The following is a 24,465-nucleotide window of genomic DNA, read 5'->3' as shown; positions in this document are numbered from 1 at the left end:
TACTTTCTAAATATTTGCAACAAAAAACTACTTTTAGCATTTAATTTCTTAAATAAAGGATTTAAATCAACATTAACATTAAAACCTTTTAAATTTCTCAAAAATATCCAAATTTGAGAAATATTTTTCATACGTCAAAGTCAAAGCTATCTTTAAATAAGTTTGTTCAAAAGAAATCTCCCTTTTGGTTCAAGATTTATATCTTTGTTACAATTTTTGCATAGGTACTCATGTTTTATTTTTGAACCATTGGGGAAAATGATGCACCCTCCCCAAAGTTTTTGAACAAGAAATGTTTTTTTTTCTAAAGGTGGGGGGGGGGGGGGGGGGAGAGACTATCAGACAGACTAACAGACACAGATTTCCCCATCTCAATATTTTACTTTCAAAATTTTTATTTTGCAGTATTCATCTACTTAGTTATTTACAGTTGGTTCTCTGTTTAACAATGCTCTATTTAACAACTTTCTCTGTTTAAAGACGACTTTTCCCGTTCCCGAACGTTCTACTGTAGCTTTAGAAGCTATCTACTTAGGAACGATTTTTTGTGGTCCCTTGAAAGTCGATAAACAGAGAGCCAACAGATTGCCAATAATTTGGCAATTATTTCTTTTTAAGAATTTTTTTTACAACAGACTAAGCGTGTATTTCTTTTTACTTTTAAATATTTGTGGAAAGTAGTCAAAAAGAAACAAACAGCAAATTATTTTAAAAATAATGCTAACTTTATTAAGATGGCAAAACTAGGTTGCAGTATTGGCAATGTTTCACTTTTTTCGGCATTTTATAAAGTTAAAAGGAAAACAGGAGCAATTCCCCTGTCAATATTCTTCTTAAAATGAAATTCTTTGGCAAATTTGCAAAAAATACCGACTTTACCGACTAAATTTTGAAAAAACTGACAAATACTGAACAAGATGAAGAATACTGACCACTTATAGGCTCTGTTTCTTGGTTCATCCCTTACATACATTAAGCATTCAGTAGTAACCTGAGTCAATTTTCAAGAAATGATTAATTATGAAATTAGGAGTCTGAACCCAAAACAGGTTTTTTGTTTTTAAATAACATAATATAGAATTGTAAAATCAGAAAAACAAGTATATATCTATTTTTTATTTTCATAAAAAAGTTTTGATATAACAATTATGCTCACATTGTCTGACACATAAAATAATGTTAACAAAAGTTCACATGGTCAATTTCAAACAAGAGTAAAAAGTAACCAGTTCAAAACTGTAATTTTATGTATTAAGTAGCACATACAGAGCATGTACCAAAATTGCACAATATTCTATTGAGCATCGAAATGAACTTATATAAATGAATCCAAACAATGTGGGCCTTTGTAAAATGTATTTATATAAACTCAGAATAAAAAAAGAATGATTCAAAGTCAAGTAATTTACAGCTGTTTCACTTTTTAAGGCAGAAAGAAAAAAAAAAAAAACACGTATCAGTTATAAAGATAACTTATTTATCTTCACTGTCTCTTTTACTTATTTCACCATTACCAAGTGCATTACCACTTGGATCAGACTGAATATCCGTCCTTTCTTGTTTGGCAGATGCCCAATAAGCTAATGTTTGTGCAACTTGAACTTCAGTGTCTGTATCTATTTCAAGTTGTGTCCTTTTACTATCCTCTGAAACTTCTTGCCTGCTTTCAGCTTCCCGTCTACGAGTTCTTTTCCTCACAGGCAAAGACTCTTCCTTAATAGCTTCTGGCTCAACAGGAGTTCGAGGTCTAGTCCTTTTACGACCTCTTCCTCCTTCAGATGTCCTCTTATTAGAGTTTACTGGTACATTTCGCTTAACTGTATCCTCTGAAGCTGTTATACAACGTTTTTCTTCAGTTGATTCATTTGTATCAGTCGTATGTTCATTAGTTCTAGAAAAACGGTTCGGAGAATTATCCAAACCATCAAGAATTGAGTTTGTTCTTTCTTTTGGTGTGGCAAGTTTTTCATTTGTCACAGCACATTTATTTTGAACAATAACAGATTGAATGACACTCTCTTGAGAAACAGCTAAATCCTTTGGTAGTTCTTTTTGTTCAGGAGTTGAAGTTACATAGGAATCATTATCTACCATTGGTTCACTTTTTATTTTAGTTTCACTTTTTATCTTACACTGTTCTTTAGTGTCAGAGGATGATTGGATTTCATGACAGTTAGGTTCTTTCTTTATTGTAAGTTCTAAATCACATTTTGTTCCATTGGTTACAGGTAATGAACTCGAATTTGATTCATTTGTTTCACAAATTAACGGTAAACTTGAAGATTGGCTGCTAATATCCATAGTTTCTTCAGTTAATAGCTTGTGGTCTGAAACTGTACCATTAGGCAAATCTAGATGTTTTTCTTTTTCTTTTTGAAGCTGTAGAATTTGGTCTTTGGCTTCTCTCAATTGTTGTTGCAAATAGTAAATAGTACTTTGCATCCCTTCTACATCTTCATCCAATTCCAGCAAAAACTCATCTAATTCTAAAATTAAAAATGTATCAAAATTGAATAAAAATTACTTTCACAAGGTTGTTTTAAAGATGATAAAAAATAACCTATTTTAAAACATTCAACCCCCCCCCCTTTTTTTTCAGTTTAAAAAACTAGTTCAACACAAATTATAACTAATCACAAACTGTCCCCTACACCATAAAAACTTTTGAAATATGCTAACAAAAACTATTGAAAATAAACATTTTAAAAGTTTTTTTTAAAATAATTTTTCAGCTTTAGAATGTGTTGTCAGCCCAAAATTTTGGAAACTTCAAATCATAAACACCCTTGACGGGAACACACCCCTGGCTAGTTTTTAGCGTGTTCTACAGGGTAATTCATTCTCAATGCTAGAACCTAAACCATGGGAAATAATGAATGACATAAGCAGATAATTTTAAACATTTTATTTCATACATGTTATTATTTATTAGCTACTTTAGTAAGAAGAAATACTTCAAATGAGGAATAAAAACTTGGAACAAAAGTTGCATGCATTTTTCATTCACTAAGACTTTTTTTAGAAACTCTTTTTTGGTTTTAATGTTGTTGTAAAAATCCTCACAAGCTGATTCAATATTAATTTTACAAGTGTATGTTTCAAATGACACAGTAATTATCCAAAATAATACTTCACAGTTAATTATTTTTAGACTTTTTTGGTCATCTAATCGAATTTATCTTTTTCCGGGACCTGAAGCCGGCCGGGATGCCAGGATTTTGCCAAAATTCGGGACGTCTGGCAAGCTTAGTGTTAGGTGTATCGTTGCAATACCGTTTATGAAAATAAAAACATTTGTACAATTTGTTGATTCTTAAAGCTTCATATAATTTCAAAAAAAAAAAAAAAAAAACTTATTCCACATTGCTTATAAGTTTATTTCAAAAGGGAAGCACAGGAGATTTTTTCTCCATTGTCCTCATGCAACAAACAATCATGTGATCTCAAAGAAGTTGCTTGGTTCAACTTGACTTAATCCCTGTTGGACAGGGTTAGGGTTTTGGACAAGACAGGTAGTTTTTACTGTCCAAAACTGTCTTAACATGTTCAAAAGTACGCTAAAGCTGAAGGGGTCATGCCAAATATATTTACTTATTGCAATATTATAAATATTAATTAGTGACTATTAATGAATATTTGATAATACAGAGAAATCCCATTACAGTGAAATAAATTTTCATTACATTGCTTGAATTTAATTACAACAAACAAAACTTGCAGTCTCTTGAAGATTGTCGTAAAAAATATTTGAGGTTAAAAAAAAAGAAAAAAAAAAGAAAAGGAGCTAATAACTGACTCAATAACATAAAATTTCTTCATGTAAGAGTTGGCAGGATAAATGAAAAGAAATTTGCAACACAGTACAATAATAGCTCTCTTTACAAAGTTCTATGTTGTAAAAGTGGGCACTTCACAAAATTTCATTCTTAAAATTAGAGCTTTTGCAAACATTTTTTGTAAAAAATAGTTTTTTTATTACTTTCTTTTAAGCTTATTTATCTGAGAGCAAAACATCAGTAAAACGTTTTGTCACATACATTCACAAAAGAAAAAAGTTCCCAAAAATTGTTTTTTTTTTTCCCACAACATGTGGACCTAAAAATAAAAATCTGGATCAACGCCTGGCTAACTCTGAGGTAATTCAATTGAAATTTTTAAATGGATGTGGGAAAACAAGTCCAGCACTGAAGATACAATATGAGGGCAGGAACTAACTATCCATAAAAGTTAATCTCCAAGCGATAGAATAAGCACAGTAGACATGAAAAATCGAGTATTACAGAAGGGGAGTTAAAATAATTTTGAAATGCCTAAAAAATAATGCTTGGCACTTAAAAACATAATTAGGGGCCAAAATGTTCAATTTTCAAGCATAAGAGTTGACAGCTATATCATCTTGCTAGAATATTGCAAAAATAAATCTTTGTTTTGGAGCAGAAAACACCAAAACACTTCTGAAGCAGATTATTTCTTTTTGGTATCATATTTCCTAGCATATTATCTGCACTTTTTTTCCCTCAACGCCAAAGCATGAACTTCAGTAGAATTCACTAATCGAGTTTTCGCAGACTGTAATGGTTGTTTATTTTACAAAACTTGAATTTTTTTCTCTAAGGGGCCATTTATTAATTAAGTAAGGGTCCTGAAGGGGAGGGGGGTTTGGAAAAATCTCTACATATTCTTACTGGGGGGGATGGGATCAGACCCATTCTTATGCAATATTTCCCAAGTCGATATTTTTATATTATAAATCGAGCGGTCAAGTGGTTTGTCAGGGATCATTATTTCATTTGCTTCTGGATGGTGAAACACGTATTAGAATGTGCTGTTTTTAACTTGTTTTTAAAGAATGAATAGTGTAAAATATAATAAAAGAATCACACTGTGTATGGCATGTCCAGTTGTTAATTAGTATCGCATCACATACAAAAGATATTTGTCGAAAAAAATTCAGTCTAGATTCCTTTTGGGAAATCTTCCTTTACACAAAAAGGTTTTTATAATAAATTTAATAATAATGAATTTAACAACGATTCCAGTGATGTAAAATTCGTTATCTTAATATTTTGAAAATCGAAATGAAATCTTCAGTAGGGGGGGGGGGGGGTGAAAAATTTTACTTACCCTTACTTGGGGGAGGGGGGCCAAAAATTGCCAAAATCATCCTTACGTAATTAATGAATGGTCCATAACGTGATTCAGGCTGTGAAAAATAAACAACCATACAGTCACAGTAGAAATAGTCACGATTTGCACTGGACTGATCGTTTGCTCCTTTGTCTTGACTCTGTCTTTAAGTAGTTTAGCATACTGTAATCAAGATTTCAAGAAGAAATCATTACTTTTTAGATTAATTTTGAATATAACTTAAATATTACTTCTTCACATTTATAATTTAGTTGCTAAACTTGTATGTTAAATCAAAACTTTGGTTTTTGACATCACATTATTCGCAGATTATATGAAGATTTTCTTTTTCTTCAGGCCCAATTTAAGGCCTGCGTATTAAATGCTGCCACGGATAATACGGTACTATTCGATGCAATTGGGGCAGAAGTCTGACACAAACAAAACATTACCAATTTTTGTTAGAAAAAGGGAGAGGAGTAAGTGTTATGCCAGGGGTAATAGTGAGCTCGAGTAAAATTTTCTGAAGACAGTGTGAAATGTTCAGAATTTCTGAGGAAAGGCTCAATGCTCCCTCCCCTCCAAAAAAAAAAAAAAAAAAAAAAAAAAAAAAAAAAAAAAAAAAAACTCTTCAAATATGCATTTAAAATCATAAAAAATTAAAAGCTTTTTTTTAATATTATTTCTGAGTTTTAGAACGTGTTGTTAACCCAAAATTTTCGGATCAGAAACACGCCTGAGTTATGCACAAGCATATTACGGTAATTAATTTCTGAACATTTTCTATTCTGAAACAAATATTGATCAACTAATCAACACATTACCTGACTGGCTTTTCTTCATTTCTTCACTAAAGCTCTTTTGTAATGCGAGATCCCCTTCAAGTTTTGCCATTCTACCAGATGAAATTATTTTCCCCAGTTCCTCATTTTCTTGATACAGGAGACGACATTTTGCCATTAATCTTTTGCCAGTATTGCTATTTTAACAAAAGAGAAACATGTAAATTGAACAGCATAACATTTTAACATATTTTTGAAAAAAAAATCAGCATATTTCGTAACCTGACGGTACGTTTTTTCAACATTTTTTTGCTTTAAACTTTAAGACTATTTCAGAGATCATCGCTAAATGCTTTAGGGGCAAAATTTTCAATTCCCATTCAGAATGCATAATATTGTCCATTGCAATATGTGAGTACGAAAAAAAAAACCCCTCGATACCTGTGAACAGAGAGAGAAACAAGTAACTCTGCAGTCTGCACTTGTTTTTCTTCTTATTCTTCCTTCTTTTGAAGAATAATTGAATACATTTTTGGAACAAGCAGGGCAAAATTTTCGGAAATCTAACATCTGTGATAGACATACAGAGGTGTGGAATTTATTATACTCAAGGAGCAAAAAACCAGAAAATCAAATATTCTGGTTTAAAAATAACTTTTCGATCCTTTCTAAAAGCCTTATTATGTTCTTCCAAAATAGTTAAAGTACTATACATTAGTACCAAGCAAAATTTGCTGTTTTATTTGCATTTCCTCTCCGTAGCAACACTTGGTCTTATCTGATAACACCTATCATTATGTGCTGTTGTTGTTTCTAATAGTGTTTCTGCAGCTGTAATTGGTGTGAAATATTTTTTGGTGTGTTTTGGCACTAGGGTGACTAAAATAAGAAGTTTATAAGTGATTTTGTGTTGCACACTAGTTTTAGGGAACAATTTTAGTGTTTGTTTTCACATTTTCCCCTTAGAACATCGATTTTGGTGAATTTTGTGAAATGGGTGAACTCAACTGCACTGATCAAATGGGTGAACTCTTACCATGCAAGAGATCTTTGGTCATCTGTATGTTAGATCAAAATACCTTTTCACAAAGAGAAATTGAGAAAAAACTTAATATTTCACAAAAGAACTGTCAGCAGAATCAATGTTTCTGTCAAAGAAAACATACCAGTTGTCCCAAAGAGGCTGAGAAAATGTGACAGAAAACGCAAAATGCATACAAGGATGGAAAGAAAACTTAATTCGATGGACAGAAACATTGACTCTACTGACAGTTTTTTGGCTAATTTTAAAGTTTTTTCACAATTTCTCTTTGTGAAATGTTATTTTGGTCAAACATACACATAACCGATGCTTTCTTGCGTAGTCAGAGGTCTGGCAGATTACCCATTTCTCAAAATTCATCAAAATCGATGTTCTAAGGGGGAAATGAGAAAACTAAAACTGTTCCCTGAAACTAGTGTGCGACACAAAATCACTTATAAACTTCTTATTTTAGTCGTCCTAGTGCAAAAACACACGAAAAAATATTTCAGACCACTTACAGCTGCAGAAACAGTTTTAGAAACAACAGCATTTAATGGTAGGTGTTATCAGATAAGACTCAGTGTTGTCCGGGAGGAGAAACTCAAGTAAAACAGAAAATTTTGAGGGGAAATAATGTACATTCTACTTTGACTATTCCGGAAAAGCATAATTAGGCTTTTAAAAAGAAGCTAGAGGTTATTTTTAAAATGGGATATTCAATTTTACTGTTTTTCACTCCTTGAGTCTAATAAATTCCACACCTCTGAATATATGAATGAATGTTGGAAAACATATAAATATGAACAGACCTTTTTGTTTTTGATTTAATGTTAATTTCTAAATTCTAGATTTTTGACCTGTATTAACAACAAAGTAATATCTATAAGTTAAGTAAATGAGAAGAGGTAAAAAAATAAAGTTAATTGTTTCAGGATAAAACGAGGTAACAAAAGTGTCTTTAGGGAACTTTCCATAATAAAAGATGCAAGTTGCATTGTCTGATTTAAGTTTATCCCTGCTGTTGATTTTCAGCTTGAAATAATCATTGCTTTCCATAAAGTTACAGTATTCTGATGCATTGACCATAAATCTTATTTCTTGGTGGGTCGAATCTCTTTTTTTTAAAAAGCATTCTGTCCTCCTACCATTGCTCTTATCTTGATCCCGAGAATTTCTAGGACATCTTTTTGAGAGCACTTTGGATTTTAAAGTTCTCTCTTACCAGAAAGCTTTGAGCAAGGTGAAAAAAAAAATGCTTGAGGAAACAAAATTGGAATGCCTATATTTTACACTAACACCACCTAGAAAGACTGCTATAATCACACATAAAATAAAAGCATGAGCGACAAAAAGTTTTGCTTCTAAAAGTAGGTTAGTTGCGTGAAACTTGCTGCACTGTCTAGTGTCCTGGCAGCCCATGTTTCTCCTGACATGCAAGGGCAGATTCAGGGGAGGGTCAAAGGGTCAGTTACCCCTTTGGGACAAGAATTTTATTATAAGTATTATCGAACTTCAATTTTTTAGATCCAAAAAATAGTACATGGAATCAATGTTAAGGATAGTCAGTACCCCCTATACCATCAATGTTAATTTGCAAATGTTCATGTACCTTTTTCTGAAAATATATTAAAGATACAATAATGAAATTTTTTCTGTACCTTAAGTAGACTCTTTTCTCTATACTGTAGTAAAATTTTACAGAAAGGAAGCTTAGTTTTTATTTAAAAAATTCTAACGCGTAAGTCACTGTATTTTTTTTTTCCAAAAATGCCATTTTGCAACACGAAATCAGCTCTATAAAAAAATATTTTTGGAATATGAGAAAAATTTCACTTCAGTACATGCAACTAGATATATGGAATAGATGATAAAAATTTCAAATCCTAACACAATTTAGTTTCTGAGAAAAAGGAACATTTATTTTCAAAAATACCATTTCAAGATATTGCAATTTAAAAGGGAAAATCATACCTTATCAACATATGTTTACCTTTTTTTAAAGCACTTTTTAACTTACTTCTAATATGAGCACAATGAAGAAATTTGTATCATTAAAAAGGTATTGAAATGGAGTCTCAAAATATATAAAAATCAAAAAATCAATTTTTTGAAAGTATTTAGGGTACTGACTCCCCTTAACCTTTTCCCCTTGGTTCTATAAGGTATTTATTCTCAGCGAGTCATAATTCAAAGGATTGATTGGGTTTGTTTATTGGTCCATTGCTATTTTGAGAGTTTTGTAGTTTCAAAATAACAATCATCTCTAATGGGATTAACATTTTTTCAGACCCCTCTTCTCTATCTCAAAACATGTGTCGTGCGTTCCTTTTCAATTAGTTTATAGCTGTAATCGCATATAACAGGGTTACCAACCTTGGAAGAACAATTTGAGGAGCATCTGTGGTGATTTTGAGGAGCAATTTTAAAATTTGCAGAGCAGTTCCGTATTTTGTATAAAAGTCAATAAAAACAACGAAAGCCACTTATCCAAAATTCTTTTAGAACTTTAATAATCATTTTTGAGCACTAGTATATAAAAAAATAATTTTAAATTAATAAAACATCTTCCAACAACTATTTAAATCTTTGAGTATAAGTATCTTAAATTCCCCATATTTACATGTTTGACAAGATAATAGCAAAATAGAAGATTGAAAACGTTCGGCCGAGAAATGCGGAGCACGATAATTTATTTGCGGAGCCGCAGGGTTTCGTCTTTTTTGTGGAGCAACTCTGCAAAATGCGGAGCAGTTGGCAACCCTGCATATAATCTTGGTTTACAATAACCTGATCAGCCTGAAGAAATATGACTTTTGATGAAAATTTTACGGCATATGATACATGGCACAAGTTGTGCCATTGAAAAATTTAGGGGAGTATTGTAATTCAAAAGTGTATTTATCTCACTTTTTTTGGGGGGGGGGGGGGGAGCACCATCCTCCATTGGGGATGGGCATTCTTGCTTAATTGATACTTTTTAAGTAGTAGGTATAACTCGGGTCATTGAAACTTGACCCCTCTTACAAATATTTCTGGATCCGCCCCTGCTATTGTGCCACTAATACTGATTATGACCTTATTAATTCAGGCCTACTTAATGAAAAGTAAATGACGTCAATCAAAATGACATATATACTAGATCAGCTAAAAAAAATTTCAGCATTACAAAATTCCATGAAATTTACAAAATAATATTTTTACAGTAGCTTTCCAAACAAAATGCTACACCAGTAAAAGATAGACCTTAGAAAACCCATTGTACTTTCATCTAAGATTAAATACATATACAAAATTGCATATTTTAATCTTTACATAAACAATTTTGGAAGTGGTTTCAAGAAACCAACATAATGAAAAATGAATTTTTAATCTGGTGATTTAGTTATGCAGAAATAAAGCTCAATTTTCAAAATTGATAAAGCATGGACATGACTAAACTGAGAGTAAATTTGCAAGCCATGCGTCATAAAAAAATCACATCAACAAAATATTACACACAATAATGTTAATGACATTCTTAAGCCACTAAAAAACTTGATTAGAAATTATTTTTCTGATACACAAGAATGCCAAGCTTGAAAGAAAATATGAAACTTGAATATTGCGCTACATAAATTAATGGGGCAGTATAAAGGTGATGTTCCAAGATTTTATAACTGGATCACAATAACTCTTACTAATGACAATGACAGTCAAACCTGGTTAACGCAGAATTGCTTAAGGTTTAATTCACTTTACATAAAGTAATCATTTCATCCCAGTAAGATGAAATCTGATAAGCATGAAATAATTATCATGGTCACATGAATTTTACGTTAATGAGGTTCGGTTGTAGCATAATAATTATGCGATAAAATAAAAGTCAATGCTGAAGTCACAAAGATAAAAACTTTAGATGATGACCAGTGCTAAGAGACAGATGCACCAGTGTAAAGGCATATGTTAAGTGGCAGATTCAGTATTTGAGAGAAAAAAAAAAAGAATACAGTAGCGAAAGCTGTACTAGAATCATGGACTGTGGAAGACATTGAGCAAGTTCTGCAATCAGGCATCCATACAATTTACGAGACAACATGCTATAAAATTAGAGAAATGACTTCATCAAAAATTAAAACAATGCACATTTAATACAATGATTGCAATACAGGACAAAAAAAAATCTGGTATTGGGTATTTTTTAAAATGCGATACTGTAATACTAGGACCAAAACTGGTATTCTGCCGTGATAAGCACAATTCAGTTAATCAACAAGTTGTTTGTCACTATTTCACCTAAATACAATGTTTTATGGTCATTTGTCAATTGGAGATATTTTTAAAAAATATCTGAAAAAGTTGCATCTGAATCAAATACAGTAGACCCTCGTTTCACGCATGTTTATTTTATGCGGTTTTGATTGTACGCGGTTTAAGATTTGACACCTTGATTTTATTTTATGCGGATGAGTTTCGGTTTTACGCGGATGCAGTTACAAACAGATAAAAATTTCCCCTCTTTCATAATCCAAACTCCTAAAGGCTGCAGGGTAAATCTAAAGAACTGCATTTTGTCTTACTGATTATCGAGCTTGGGCCACTGGAGACATTTTATGCAAGGGTGCCCAAATGGGGGGGGGGGGGGGGGTGCAAGTAGGGGCTGAAGCCCCCTTAGAATTTAGAACTTCCTTGCTTTCAGTAGTTTTTCTTTGCAAAAACGTAAAAACATTTCTTCTCCAGCCGTAAATGAATAAGTTATTAAAAATGTCAAATTTTAATAACTGTAATCTGCATTGAAATCAGTTTCCATGGGGGAAAATATCCTGCTAAACCATGGGAAAATATCCGAGCCCCCCCCCGGAAGAAGAGCTTTTAGGAGTGACAAAGGAGGACAAACCAACGAGGATACAAACATCCATGACACACCAAAAACGTTCACATTGAAAGTTTTGAGCCATACCTTGACAACTGCAAATGAATTCTGATTTGTTTTGTTAGTGAAGGAAGATTCTATCATGGAAATGGTGCAAGTGAATATAGATGCCTTAATGCTCTACAAAGAACTACAGAGAAAATCTTTTAATGGCTGCCAAAATACTATCCTAGCCAGCTTATTTTTATAACACAAAATTAATTTGTTTTCTTTATGCATGTTGTGCATATGTATCGATATAAGAACACATTAAACTTATTATAAAATTAGTCATCACTGGAATAAAATATTTTTTTCCATCTATGGAACCTAACCCCTATTTTAACACTATTATTAGGTCTCAATTTACGTGGCATTTCCATGGAATATAAACCCTATACATAAAACAAGGTTCTACTGTACATGGAGAAGCAAAACTTAAGAAACAAATATCTACTTGTTTTGTTGCCATATTACACAATTTTATGCAAAAAAATTAATGATAAACAATTTTAAAATGAACAAATATAAAATGAAGGAACAAATGCCGTTATCAAATATTTAAAAAAAAAAAAAAACAAACAAAAACAACTTATATAGCATTAAAAACAAAAAATAAAGTTAAAAATGAAGTTATAACCTTTTTAGTCAAAGTTTATGTAATAAAATACAGTAAACTTCCGATTATCTGCGGAATAGGGTGGCATGGTAACCCGAATAATAAGCAAAAAACAATTCTACTGTATACATTAGCTAAAAAGTATGAATAACACTCATACATACATTTAAATTATTACTAAAAACATTAAATTGTTGCATCTCCTGACATTGAATATAAAAAATATAAATATTTAAAAGCTGAAAACGAACAATAATACATTAAATGTGACAAAAAGCCATTTAATGACTGTTTAAAAAAAATGTGAAAAGACCTGGGGATAATCCGAATACCGATATTTGGGAGTTTACTGTACTTATTTAGTGATACTAAGCACCATTTTGTCTTTAAATATATATATATATATAAACTGTAAATGAATCCAAAGGGAGAATTTCCCATCTCATTTCACAATTATGTAAGTCATGATTGTTTCGTCGTATCAACTTTCGTTTGGAGAAGGGAAGAAAGTTCATGCCAGGAAGTGGTTTTCTCTTTGGAAGCTCAATCATTATTGCCTTTAATATTCGAGACCACCTTTTCACTGTGGTTTGAACATCAGCTTTCCTTATTTCTCATGAAAAATATGTTATTGCATAAAGTGAATTTTGTACATGAACCACAACATGCAATTTTCTATTCATTTCAAAACAGAAATTTTAAGAAATCCAGAATTTCATGATTTGTCACTAAAAGAAACTGAAATTTCAAAGCAGCTCTGGACAAGTTTAATTCAAGTTTAGCGGCTTTACTTGTTGAGCTTTAATAACCTACAGAGGCATAAAACAGTCTACAAATAATCTTAAGTTGCAAATCCAATGTTTACAACATTTTCTTGAATAATCCTGCTTGTTTTACAAATCCGAATAATTTCAGAAACATTTTGCACAAGGAAATCAACTAAAATTTCCAAAACATAATTTACACATTAAAAACATAAATCAAAGTAGTATTTTCATTAACAAGAGTTGCTTTTCCGAGGAAAAAAATTACATTTATTACAAAATTCTGAGTGAAGTTGGCAACTTATGAGAACTGTAAATTAAGCAATAGCAACACGGGTAAAAATCAATTTTTAATGAATTGCATTTTGTTCCTTCTATGTAATCACTAGCAAAGTTTTTAGCAAACGTAGGGAAGCTATTGGAGACTTCTACTACACAGAATGCAGATGAAACATTATTAAATTAGTGACATCTGAAGGGTAACTTCAACAAACAGATCAGAGGCACAAGGTTTCATGTGAGGCGAGTAAGAAGGGTATTCTTAGATTTTACACTGTCACAGTTGCAATAGAAGTGTAATTGCTTGCAACCTATTAATGACTATTCGTCCTTCAGTGGTCAATGGAAAGGAGACCATTCAGAATGGCAATTTGACCTCAAAGAACGGAAGGCTTGCCTGTGTGTTGCAAATCTGTCATTTCATTCTGACCCGAATTAAAAGCTTCAACCCATCGTACAACTTTTCTACATGAAAATGCATTTTTGCTACAGGCAGCTGTTCTGCGAGTTTATAGGCAAAGTTGCCACTACTGAATTTATAGTCCTCATATAGGTAAAAAGGAAGTCTCTATAATGTTTAAGGCCCTATAGAATGTATGACTTTATTAGATTGCCAGATATATACAGAAGTAGTAGAACAGAATATATTACAGTATGGTTTTAGTATGACAATGAACTTCAAAATATTAACATAACAAACATTAATATCAGAATTTTTGCCAACAATCAGAAAGTAAGAATTATTGACCACTTTATTATATGTGCTATAGATTATTAAAATTCTGAGACAAACATTTCATCTTTGAAATACAGATACATCAACAATGAATCGGTAGTTTGAAGAAGGGAACAAGGCCATACTTTGGCACTTGTTCCCTTCAAACTACCAATTCAATTAGGATTATTTAAATTGTCTGACAAAGCAACTGAAGAATAACTCTGCCCCCCCCCATTACAAAGAGGCCATTTCTGCATTTTATAACTGGCTCGCCAACTTTGAAAAAATACTTTTAGCTTTCAAAGCAATGCTTTTCTCAGGAGAGGGTGGTGGGCAAGGGGGGCTTCATTGGGAGGTCACTGTGATCTCCCAAATAATTCCTTGTTCAGCACATTTTGTCTGCAAATTAGGCAAATAGCAAAATACTAGTTCAGAACCAAGTTTTTTTTCAGGCCTATACTATATTTTCTCATTATATCTAGATTTGTATGCATGATATTATTTTATATATTCGGTAGAATTTTAAGTTTCACTTGGCAAATTCAGTATTTTTTGCACCTGCCAGCTTGCCCCTGGGGGTGGGGTGGGAATACCCTGACCTGGTAGTCATTAATAAAAGATGAAAGAAGTAAATTAAACATGGCATCTCAAAAAGTAAGATGATGGTAGCTGCAAATACTAAAATGGCATTGTACTACATACTAAAATTAAGTTCAGGACACAAAAAACCTTAATCAAATCTTCATTGCCATTATTGAAGAGTCTATACATACTGTCAACGACTTATCAGATGCTAATGCTTCTGAAGAAGTTTTTCGTGCCTATTCAGGAAAATTCCAGAAATCAATGTCATTTGTTTGCATTGTGTTGCCATAAAAAAGGCAAAATGTTCATGAAAAGATATAGAGAAAAAAAAGTAAATTGCTGTATGCTGTAGAAAATGGGGAAAAAAGGATCTTCAATTGAAAAGGAAAAGTAGGCTGAATGGCTCCCTCGACCCCACCACTAAAGGATACACACACACATACACAGGTCTCTTTAGGTGAAGAATTGCTCCAGTAATTCAATAAATTACAACGATCAACAAGTAAATCTAAGAGCCAAAATGAAATGGGGACTATCACTTCATTTAAGTATAAAAGTAGAATTATCCAAATCAATTATGACTGGACTCTATTGGATAGTTGGATTTTTCCGATAAAAAAACTGTATGTATGTTGAAAATTAAAGGAAAAAAAAACTATTTTTAAAGAAAAAGTAATTAATCAAATAGAAGAGTAATGCTTTTCATGCTATTGTACTAACAAGAGCTGTGCATCATAACAGTACAGTGAAATCCGTATAAGTTGATTTTAGGAGTCAACTTACGGAGGTTGTTAGCTATGATCCAGAACTAATTCTGTACCCGACAATAGCAGTCAATTTAAGACAGGTGGTGAACTTAACAGGTTTTACTGTATGTACTATGTACATTTCGCACTGTAAATGAAAGTCATTAATTGCTGAACGTCTCGGTCCAGATAAGCTGTTTGACTAGCTTTGCGTAGTGTGCTTTGACAGAATCATTTGCAGCAAATTTAATCGCTTTTACTTTTTTGCTCAAATTCTGAAAGTGATTCGGATAGTTAGAGTTCTACTGCACTCATAAAACTAATCAGTTTTATTGTTTGCGGGCTACAGACAATTCTGGGATCCTTTCAATGCAAATGTTAGGTATTCAGTAGAGTCTCAAAAATTTTGAGGTTCTGCTCAATCCGAGGTGGTTCATGCATATTTAAAATTTAATTTTTTAGTCGCTCAAAAAACATTTTCATTAAAATCTGAAAATAGAAATTTGACTTCTGTAAAGCTAATTAACTTCCAACAGGAAATAAGGAAAAGACATAGAGTTGTTTCAACAACTCCCAAACAGACACGAAATATTCAACTAAAAGATATGCATTACGACTAAAAGATATGTATTCAAAGATGTCTTGGAGATAACTTGATATGTAAAATTGACATTGATTTTTGACAAAGACCGTATTAGCATCCCTTTTGGAGTATCTGATTGCAATAAAAGAGTAGGTGCACAACTAGAAGCCACAACATGAGTTTCAAAAACGAAATTTAAACCTCTCACAACTAACCGTTTTTGTGTTATGCAAGATACATCTCACACTTTGATAGATACAGAAAGCTCGTCGAAATGGTATCGGGCGCAGTCAAAATGCATATTTTAGTTGCTTAAAACTGTGCACATAAATATGCCCTGATATCGTGAAAAACTAAAATCATAATTTGTTTAGATGCAATTAAAGCATAAATTTATGTTGAAATTTGAGTAATACATTTTGTGTGAAGAAAATACTTCATTTTCTTTGCACAAGAAAGCAAAACGTGTCCCTCCTATGTCGTCTGAATAGTGTCAATATTCAATATGGAAGAATTTTCCTGATAATCCGAGGTGACATGAGCACCAATTAACTCGGATTTTCGAGAGTGTACTGTACTGAAATTTTCAAAGTTTGAAATTAAGGACACAATATTGGGGGTGGAACATGATGACATAGTTGGAATAAAAACAGTTTGTTTTGGTTTAAACCAGGTTTATTTGATTTTTGTTACTTTTTGTAAGAATTTTTTTTTTAGGAAAATAATGAAGACTTTACGAATTAATTGTTAAGGCATGTTTAATATTCATATTTGAACCTAAGTTATATATTAATTAGATAATTAAGAGTAAAATCTTGTAATTTCATTTACTTAGATTTCTATTAGAGAATATCGTTTAAAATCTTTAACTACTATAAAAAATACAATACGTAAATGGGTCTTCGTATAAATAATCAAAGAAATAATTAACTTGATTGTTCAGACATTATTAATTACAAATCACCAAGAATAAATTCTTGCAAATTACATAATTTCTTCATAATCATAGCTATCTACTATAAATAAAAAAAAATAAAATTAAAGTTAAAATCACGCATTCTTAAACATTGAAAGTATTTTGCAGTATCTACAAATGAATCATAAGTCTGATGTACATTATACACCTTTAAAAATCAAAAAATCAATGCAATTTTTGTTTAAAGATTTAAAAAAAAGTCACAAATTAAGTAGTAATTTATTTATTTAATTTATCAATGACAATTATAGAAACAGGAGAAGTAGGTTTTAAGAAAATCATGTTTTCCATTGTAGACTTTCATTGTTTCTCCTGGTTTAATACAATTAGGAATATAATTTTTTTTATCAAAGAAAAAAAAATCATTTTAATTAAAAGCCTCAGTACAAACTAAAATCAAAACTCTTATACTATATTTTAAAAACGAAGACTAATGTTTATTGGTTCTTTTACGATTCATACACGACTCTTTTATTATATTGGTATCAAAAAAGTTCTTTGAAAGGTGAAAATTTGGCATTACATTTTTTTAAATGAGCACAGAGTTAAATGAATGTTTTCTGTTTTTATAATTTTATACATTTTCCTTTCTTGCTCTGACTGCATTGTCTATCGGGGATGCAAAAAGTGGGCAGGTATAAGCACAATTTTATGCTAACTCTAAGTGTTCTTGATCTTGTTATTTTTTTTCTTCTCTTGTCATTGAAATATTCCAGCGTTAAAATTTACATATGGTATGCATCGCTTCAATGGTACATTATCTATCTCAATAAATCTTAAGTAATCAAGCAAATTAGGCGGCAATAAATGAAGTTTTGATTGAAATATGCTTTTTGGAATATTTTGAAATGCAAAAGACTGAAAAAATAATGACAATTGAATAAATAAAAAAAGAGCTACTTGGATTTTTTCTCCATGTAATTATAGAAAAACTTAGTTGATCTGCCTTGTATATTTATGTACCTAGTAGTAGGCTTGCCAGCTTTCTTGGATGTTCAACCGGGACAACGGAATACCCCCCCCTCCCCCGTCGTGAGTATTAAAAAAAAGGGAACCAGGGGTTATAGTAGACTCAAGTTTCAGAACTTTTCAGAAACTTGTATAAGCAGGGATGAAAACAGCCCAAAGTCAAAAAAGAGGAAAAATTGCGAGATTTAAAATTTGAATATATATATATATATATATATATATATATATATATATATATATATATTTACATTTAGTGAAATTATATCAATACTATACTGTCTTTCAAATATTAATAGATAAATGTTTTTTTTTTACTAGTAGAAATGCTAATAAATGAATAAATAAAATAAGCCACAAATCAGGTGAAATTAAAACTTTATAATGTGACATATAATGCTATAAAACTTCCATATAATTAAACACTTAATACAAGCTGAATCATTGGACATCATGATTACAAAATGACATTATCAGTGTAACTAACCTTTTTGTGGAGAAGCTGGGTATATTCTATAAAAATCATTAAAAAACTAAACCCAATCTAAAACTTTTTGAGCTTTGTTGGTCATTTTAAGCACTGGCATAAAAATGATTATTTTTAAATTGATAAAAAAGTTTTAAACATTGTCATGATTTGAGAAGATAAGCATCTTTAATTTGCTATATTTACATGTCTGTTATAATAAAATAGCACATTATAATTAAAATAAATTTGAATGTATTAAGATCCTTGGTAAGCCTGATAAGCATTAAAACTAGATTTGAAGAACGATGTTGGCTTAAATTAACTCCATATTTGAATGGGCGTGGCAGTCTTCATAAAAAATAAATAAAGTATAAGAAGGGTTGAAAATATTAGTCAACAAAAAGGTATTAATGTCTAAACAGTAGAATGACATAGCAGATAAAAATGAGAGAGTGTAACAGAAGCAGATGCAATCGGATTTCGAAAGCTACATCTAACGATTGACCCACCATCACTCTCCAGCATTTCTCCCTCCATTCCTATTTCACCCTCTTTACCAACACAACAAAAAGTTCCTTGCTTCTTTCTACTCAAGAAAGAATGTATGCCTCAGCAAGAATCCTGATGGGAAGGTCGGGGCAGAAGGGAGGTGAGGGGGTATTTGCGCGATCGCTAGAAAGTGACTGTGAAATGGGAGTGGCAAAACAATGAGCGTACAAGTCTTCAGCAAAAAACAAAATACATACAAGAAGGGTTGAAAATAATAGTCCACAAAAAGTTATAAAGGTTTAAGTGATAGGATGGCATAGTAGACAAAAATGAGCGAGTGTTAATGGAAGCGGATGCAATCGGATTTCGAAATGCATTAACGCCGACGCTTTCTATGTCATTCTCGAGCCTTTTTCCCTCCTCACTCACAAAACGAAGCTCCTTCCTTCTTTCTACCTTAGAAAGAACACGTGAGTCACCAAAAATCTTGACGGGAAGAACGCGATCGATCGCTGGAAAATACTCCGAGTCCGGGAAATGAAAAAAATACAAAAAGTGGAAAATCGCGGAAGATTTTCATCCCTGTATAAGGAAGCTCTGACCCGCCCCCCTCCCCTTAAAACCTTTTTTAAATATGCTAACAAAAACTATTGAAAATGAACATTTTAAAAAAGTTTTTTTTTAAAAAACAATTTTTCAGCTTTAGAATGAGTTGTCAGCTCAAAAGATTTGGGAACTTCGGATCACAAACATCCCTGAAGGGAACACATCCCTGGCTGGTTTTTAGCATGTTTTAGAGGGTAGTTTATTCTCAATGTTGTGAATAAAAAATAATTATTATGAGCCTAAACCAGGGAGAATAATGAATGACACAAGCAGAAAAATTTAAACATTTTATTTCTTACATGTTAATATTTGTTAGTTACTTTAGTAAGAAGAAATACTTTGAATGAGGAGTAAAAACTTAACCATATTCACATGCATTTTTCATTTGCTAGAATTTTTTTTAGAAGCTCTTTTTTGGTTTTAATGTTGTTGTTAAAATTCTCACAAGCTGATTCGATATTAATTTTACAAGGTTTAAGTTTCAAATGACACAGTAATTATCGGAAATAATCCTTCATGGTTAATTATTTTTAGACATTTTTCGACATCAAATTAAATTTATGTTTTTCCGGGACCTGAAGTAAACCGGTCAGGACACCAGAATTTTGCCTGAAATCCGGGACTGTCCCAGTCAAACCGGGACATCTGGCAAGCCTACCTAATAGAAAAGCTGCATTGATTAAAAAAAAAAAAAAAAACTAGCAAACTCGCATTACCTTAAAAAATATAAGTTTCTAAATTTATGTAATCTGTAATTTATCTATAAAGCTTTGCATCAATTAAATTTTACTCTTTGCAATAACATGTAAAATTTATGAAAACGTTTGGGGGAAATGATTTTGGAACAGTTGAAATGCTGTTAGCCCCCCCCCCCCTCCCCTGTCAGCCTCTTGGCTGACTAAGGCAGCACCGAGCACGTGCCATAATGAATGCCAGATGGGACAGGTGCCTGACACATGGAACCTATTTGATCGGGCCGGAAATGCCGGTTAACCAGCTACCCGTGAGAAAAGAAAAGACATTCCTGATGTCTAGAGAGACCGATGGTTGGAGCCGGGGCTCTGAGCTTGATTTTAATTTCAAAAGACTGTATATACTGTATTATAAATCCCAATCAATAGATCCAGAGATACACAAATAAATGTTTTAAAGAAAAATAAACTCTGGAGTGAAAAATAATTACACAAAAACTGCAAAATAAAGCATCAATCATGAAGAAAAAAGTGACCAGGAGTTCATACCCCCCTTTGCAAAAACTCTTCAAATATGCTTACATAATCAATTACAATTCAATTTACAAAATAATCATTACATCGAAAAAAAAAACCCATTTTAAACATTGAAAAAAAAATGTTCAGTTTTAGAATGTGCTTACACTAGAATACCACTTTAGAACGTGCTTTGTACTTATATACAAAAACATTTCAAATGCTTCAAATTCCTGCATCTATATGTTTCAAGCGACATTTTTGAGTTTCTGCTCTGTGTCAGCATCAGTAAATGTATTTGGATTTCTTTTTTAACCCCCCTCAAAGGGGTCAAAATGACACCTTCCCATGCCTCTAGCACGATGATTTAGGAAAAGTCAAGGAAGGACTAAGCTTTTTATGAAAATACCAAGGAACTGTTAGCAAAACAAGTGTGATTGGGGTCAAAATGACCAAAAATTTATTAATATTTGCATTGAAATGAGAATTTTTTTAATGATTCCTGCAACCACTGCAACAACTAAACACATGGCAGATATCCATGAATCAAGAATGACTTAACTTATTGGCTGTATTGCTTAATGAACACCATCTCTTGTAAAGCTTACGCTTAAGAGAGGTAATACCCAGTAGTGAACAAGACCCTCACTGTTTTAAAAAGAAAAAAAAAAGGGGTTTGGGGGCAAGAAACACCTTTATGAAAGTAAATGTGCAATTTTTTATGCTAGTGTATGAAAACGAGTTCTTTTTCCCGATTACAATAATTGGCAATTGTTGTTTTAACATTGAATTATGATCAATAGAAATTTGCTTTTCAAGCTCTTGCAGCCTTTGGTGTTTCATGCTTTATTTGCTTTTGTACTAAATTCACGAATGATATGCAAGTCATAGATAGGAGGCTGGTGCACAAAAAAATCAGGAGGGGGAGGGGGGTCAAATCTGGTCTGGAGTTCGGGTAGGTTAGATGGGCAGTGCTCCTACAGCCAACTCTTTTTTTAGTGCATATTTTTCCTAAATATGCACTACTTAGTTAGAATATTTACACTTTCATTACTTTGACCTCTTTTACCTTTATTATTCATGAAGGTGATATTAATGGAGCTGAGACTAAATTAAACATTATAGTATTTATTGAAAGTTTATTAATTAGTTATACAGGCCTGCTGTTTAGGAGTCAGGGAAGGTCAATAGGGGAAAAAAATCTTACATATAAATGGGGTGGCGGCTCGTGGGAGGGACCAGGAGGCCTGGGCCCTCTCACTTTTTTCAGACAATAATTTATAACCTTTTTATTTATTTTCCTTTTTTTTGTGCATAAGTGCTTGAAATTGAAAAAAAGGATCTATACCGTATTTTTCCTACAGATAATCCACGGATTATCTGTTAAAAAAGTGTAAAATTAATGAGGTGCGATTATACGCTGCCATGAATTGTTTGTCTATTTTTCCCCTCAACACCAACTCATTGAATCTCAATATTTACAGCAGGATTCACCAAGATCGCTACCCTGCTTGTATGTTGTTCTTATTAGAATCTAAGTTTTTGGACCATAGGTCAAGCTAGATCTGAAGTAAAAAAATCCGCTCTTTCCAGTGCTGTCAAAAAGAAAACTGTGGGACAATTCCTTCTCTTTTTACTCATAGATATAATAAAGAAAGTAGTGTCTAAGTTTTAGCTAAGCCTAAAACAGTTTGAGCTAAAAACAAATAACTCCCGCTGTATTTAAGTTTAGAGCATTGAAAAAAATTATGTAGAATGGGGAAAATTCTACCCTTTCCCAAGATATATAATATTAATATGTGCAAGTAATGTTTTACCCCTTTAATAATCAATTTACGCAATTTTTGAGCTAAAAAAATTAATTGCAAAAAAACTAATTCAAATTAAAAAAATAAAAACCCAGTGCAAAATAAAACCACAGGGGCTTGAAGTAATTTTGTGCAAAATTTCAAGGCTGTAGGTTCTATGGGGTCTCCTAGATGCAGGTCCGCCACAGATTTCCTCTCAGAATTTCTAAGAAACCTTACTTTTATTTCCTATAAAAAGATTCCATTTCAAGTATAAAAAATTGAAACTGCATACAGATTTATTTCCCTACTAACTTTTAAAAAATACTTAAGAGAACAATAATTATTTTAATTAATTCCCAAGACTTCTTTTTTACACTGTTGCAAAAAATACTTTGATAAACCATAATGCAGACTGCGGACTCTCCTTTATAACAGCAGCTTGCTGTTAGGGTACCAAGTGAAAAAGTTCAATTACAATAATCACAAGAAATTAGACTTAAGTAGCCAACCTGTGTGATGACTGCACCATATTCCTTAAATTTTAATTATACCTGAATATTTATAACATACTTCCTGTTAACATACGCAAGATTCATTAGGTGATATAATTACTACTTTTAATACTGGTCAAATCTTTATTTCTAACTTCTCAAGTCAGTGAACTTAAATTGGTATTGTGGCTTGTGCTGCCCTTAATCTTTATGCTTAATCATAGGTTGTGATAACAAAATGCAAAAAAATATTACTACACTGCATTTCAGTATAATAAAACAAATGCTTCCATCTTAAATGGTTATGCTATCAAAAAAATAACTTTGATTATATTTCATATAAATATTAAAACTTTTCAAATTTATATGCATTTTCCTTTTCAATTTTGACATTTTTTACTAAATGCATAAGTAAGGTAATGCATAAATTATTACATATTGTTATATGAAAAAGTAAAAGTAACAAAGCAATAGCTTGGTACAATGTATAACTAGATATCGGAATTAAAATAACTCTTGGAAAAAACCCTGAAAAATCTTGGGTTTTTCATCAAAAACCCAAGGGTTCAACAAAAACATCGGTGAGCTGGACTTTTTCAAAAAACCTCCTGGGTTCTTTCAATGCTGGTTCTTCTTTTAGTACGATATCCCACTAGGCTTGACCTACTCTCATTGAGTTTCCTAAAATTGTTACTTCCAACTTACATAGAAACTTCCAACAACGGCAACCCTATGATTGCACCACTTTTGCTTAGGTAACCCTATACCATTGGTTTTGTAATATTTTTACCTACATTTTTTTATATAACTTATGTGGAAACTCGACGAGGGTAAATTACTCATTTTTGGGCACCTTGTAGCGCCTGGCAACCCTGATTAGTCCACACGCATGAAGGTAGATAACCCTATTTTAATGTTTTCTTTATAGCTTTTACTCTTTATTAATGACAACAATTTTTGGAAACTCGATGAGGGTAAATTACTCATTTTGGGTACCTTTTAGACCCTGGCAACCCTGATTAGTTCACATGCAACAGGTAGGCAACCTTACTTTAAGGTTTTCTTTACAGCTATCACTCTTTATTTATGACAACTATTTTTTCGAAACTCGATAAGGGTAAATTACTCATTTTTGGGCACTTTTTAACTTCTGGCAACCCTGCTTAGGCACCGGAAAAAGGCAGGCAACCTTACTTAAGCGTTTTATTTACAGATTCGACTCTTCATTTATGTCAACAATTTCCAGAAACTTGATGAGGGGTAAATTATCTCCCTCATTGAAAATTTTTTTATTCCCTGAGAACCCTGCTTAGGCACCGGAAAAAGGTAGGCAACCTTAGATTAGCGTTTTATTT

At 32.1% G+C, this 24,465-nt stretch overlaps 1 protein-coding gene across 1 annotated transcript in view; it reads right to left on the bottom strand.

The window, feature by feature from the left end:
• Positions 1 to 1,109: 1,109 nt before the first annotated feature.
• The window catches only part of LOC129227268 (pre-mRNA-splicing regulator WTAP-like), a 54,888-nt gene continuing 31,532 nt past the window's right edge, over positions 1,110 to 24,465 (bottom strand). The window contains exons 7-8 of the mRNA XM_054861786.1: positions 5,952 to 6,106; positions 1,110 to 2,486 (exon numbers count right to left, since the gene is read on the bottom strand). Of these exons, the coding sequence (XP_054717761.1) occupies positions 1,474 to 2,486; positions 5,952 to 6,106 (1,168 nt within the window). The 3' untranslated portion in view covers positions 1,110 to 1,473. The remainder of the gene's footprint in view (positions 2,487 to 5,951; positions 6,107 to 24,465) is intronic.

The sequence above is a fragment of the Uloborus diversus genome, chromosome 8 (genome assembly GCF_026930045.1).
Source record: "Uloborus diversus isolate 005 chromosome 8, Udiv.v.3.1, whole genome shotgun sequence".
Classification (NCBI taxonomy): domain Eukaryota; kingdom Metazoa; phylum Arthropoda; class Arachnida; order Araneae; family Uloboridae; genus Uloborus; species Uloborus diversus.
This window is presented reverse-complemented; position numbering and strand designations above follow the sequence as displayed.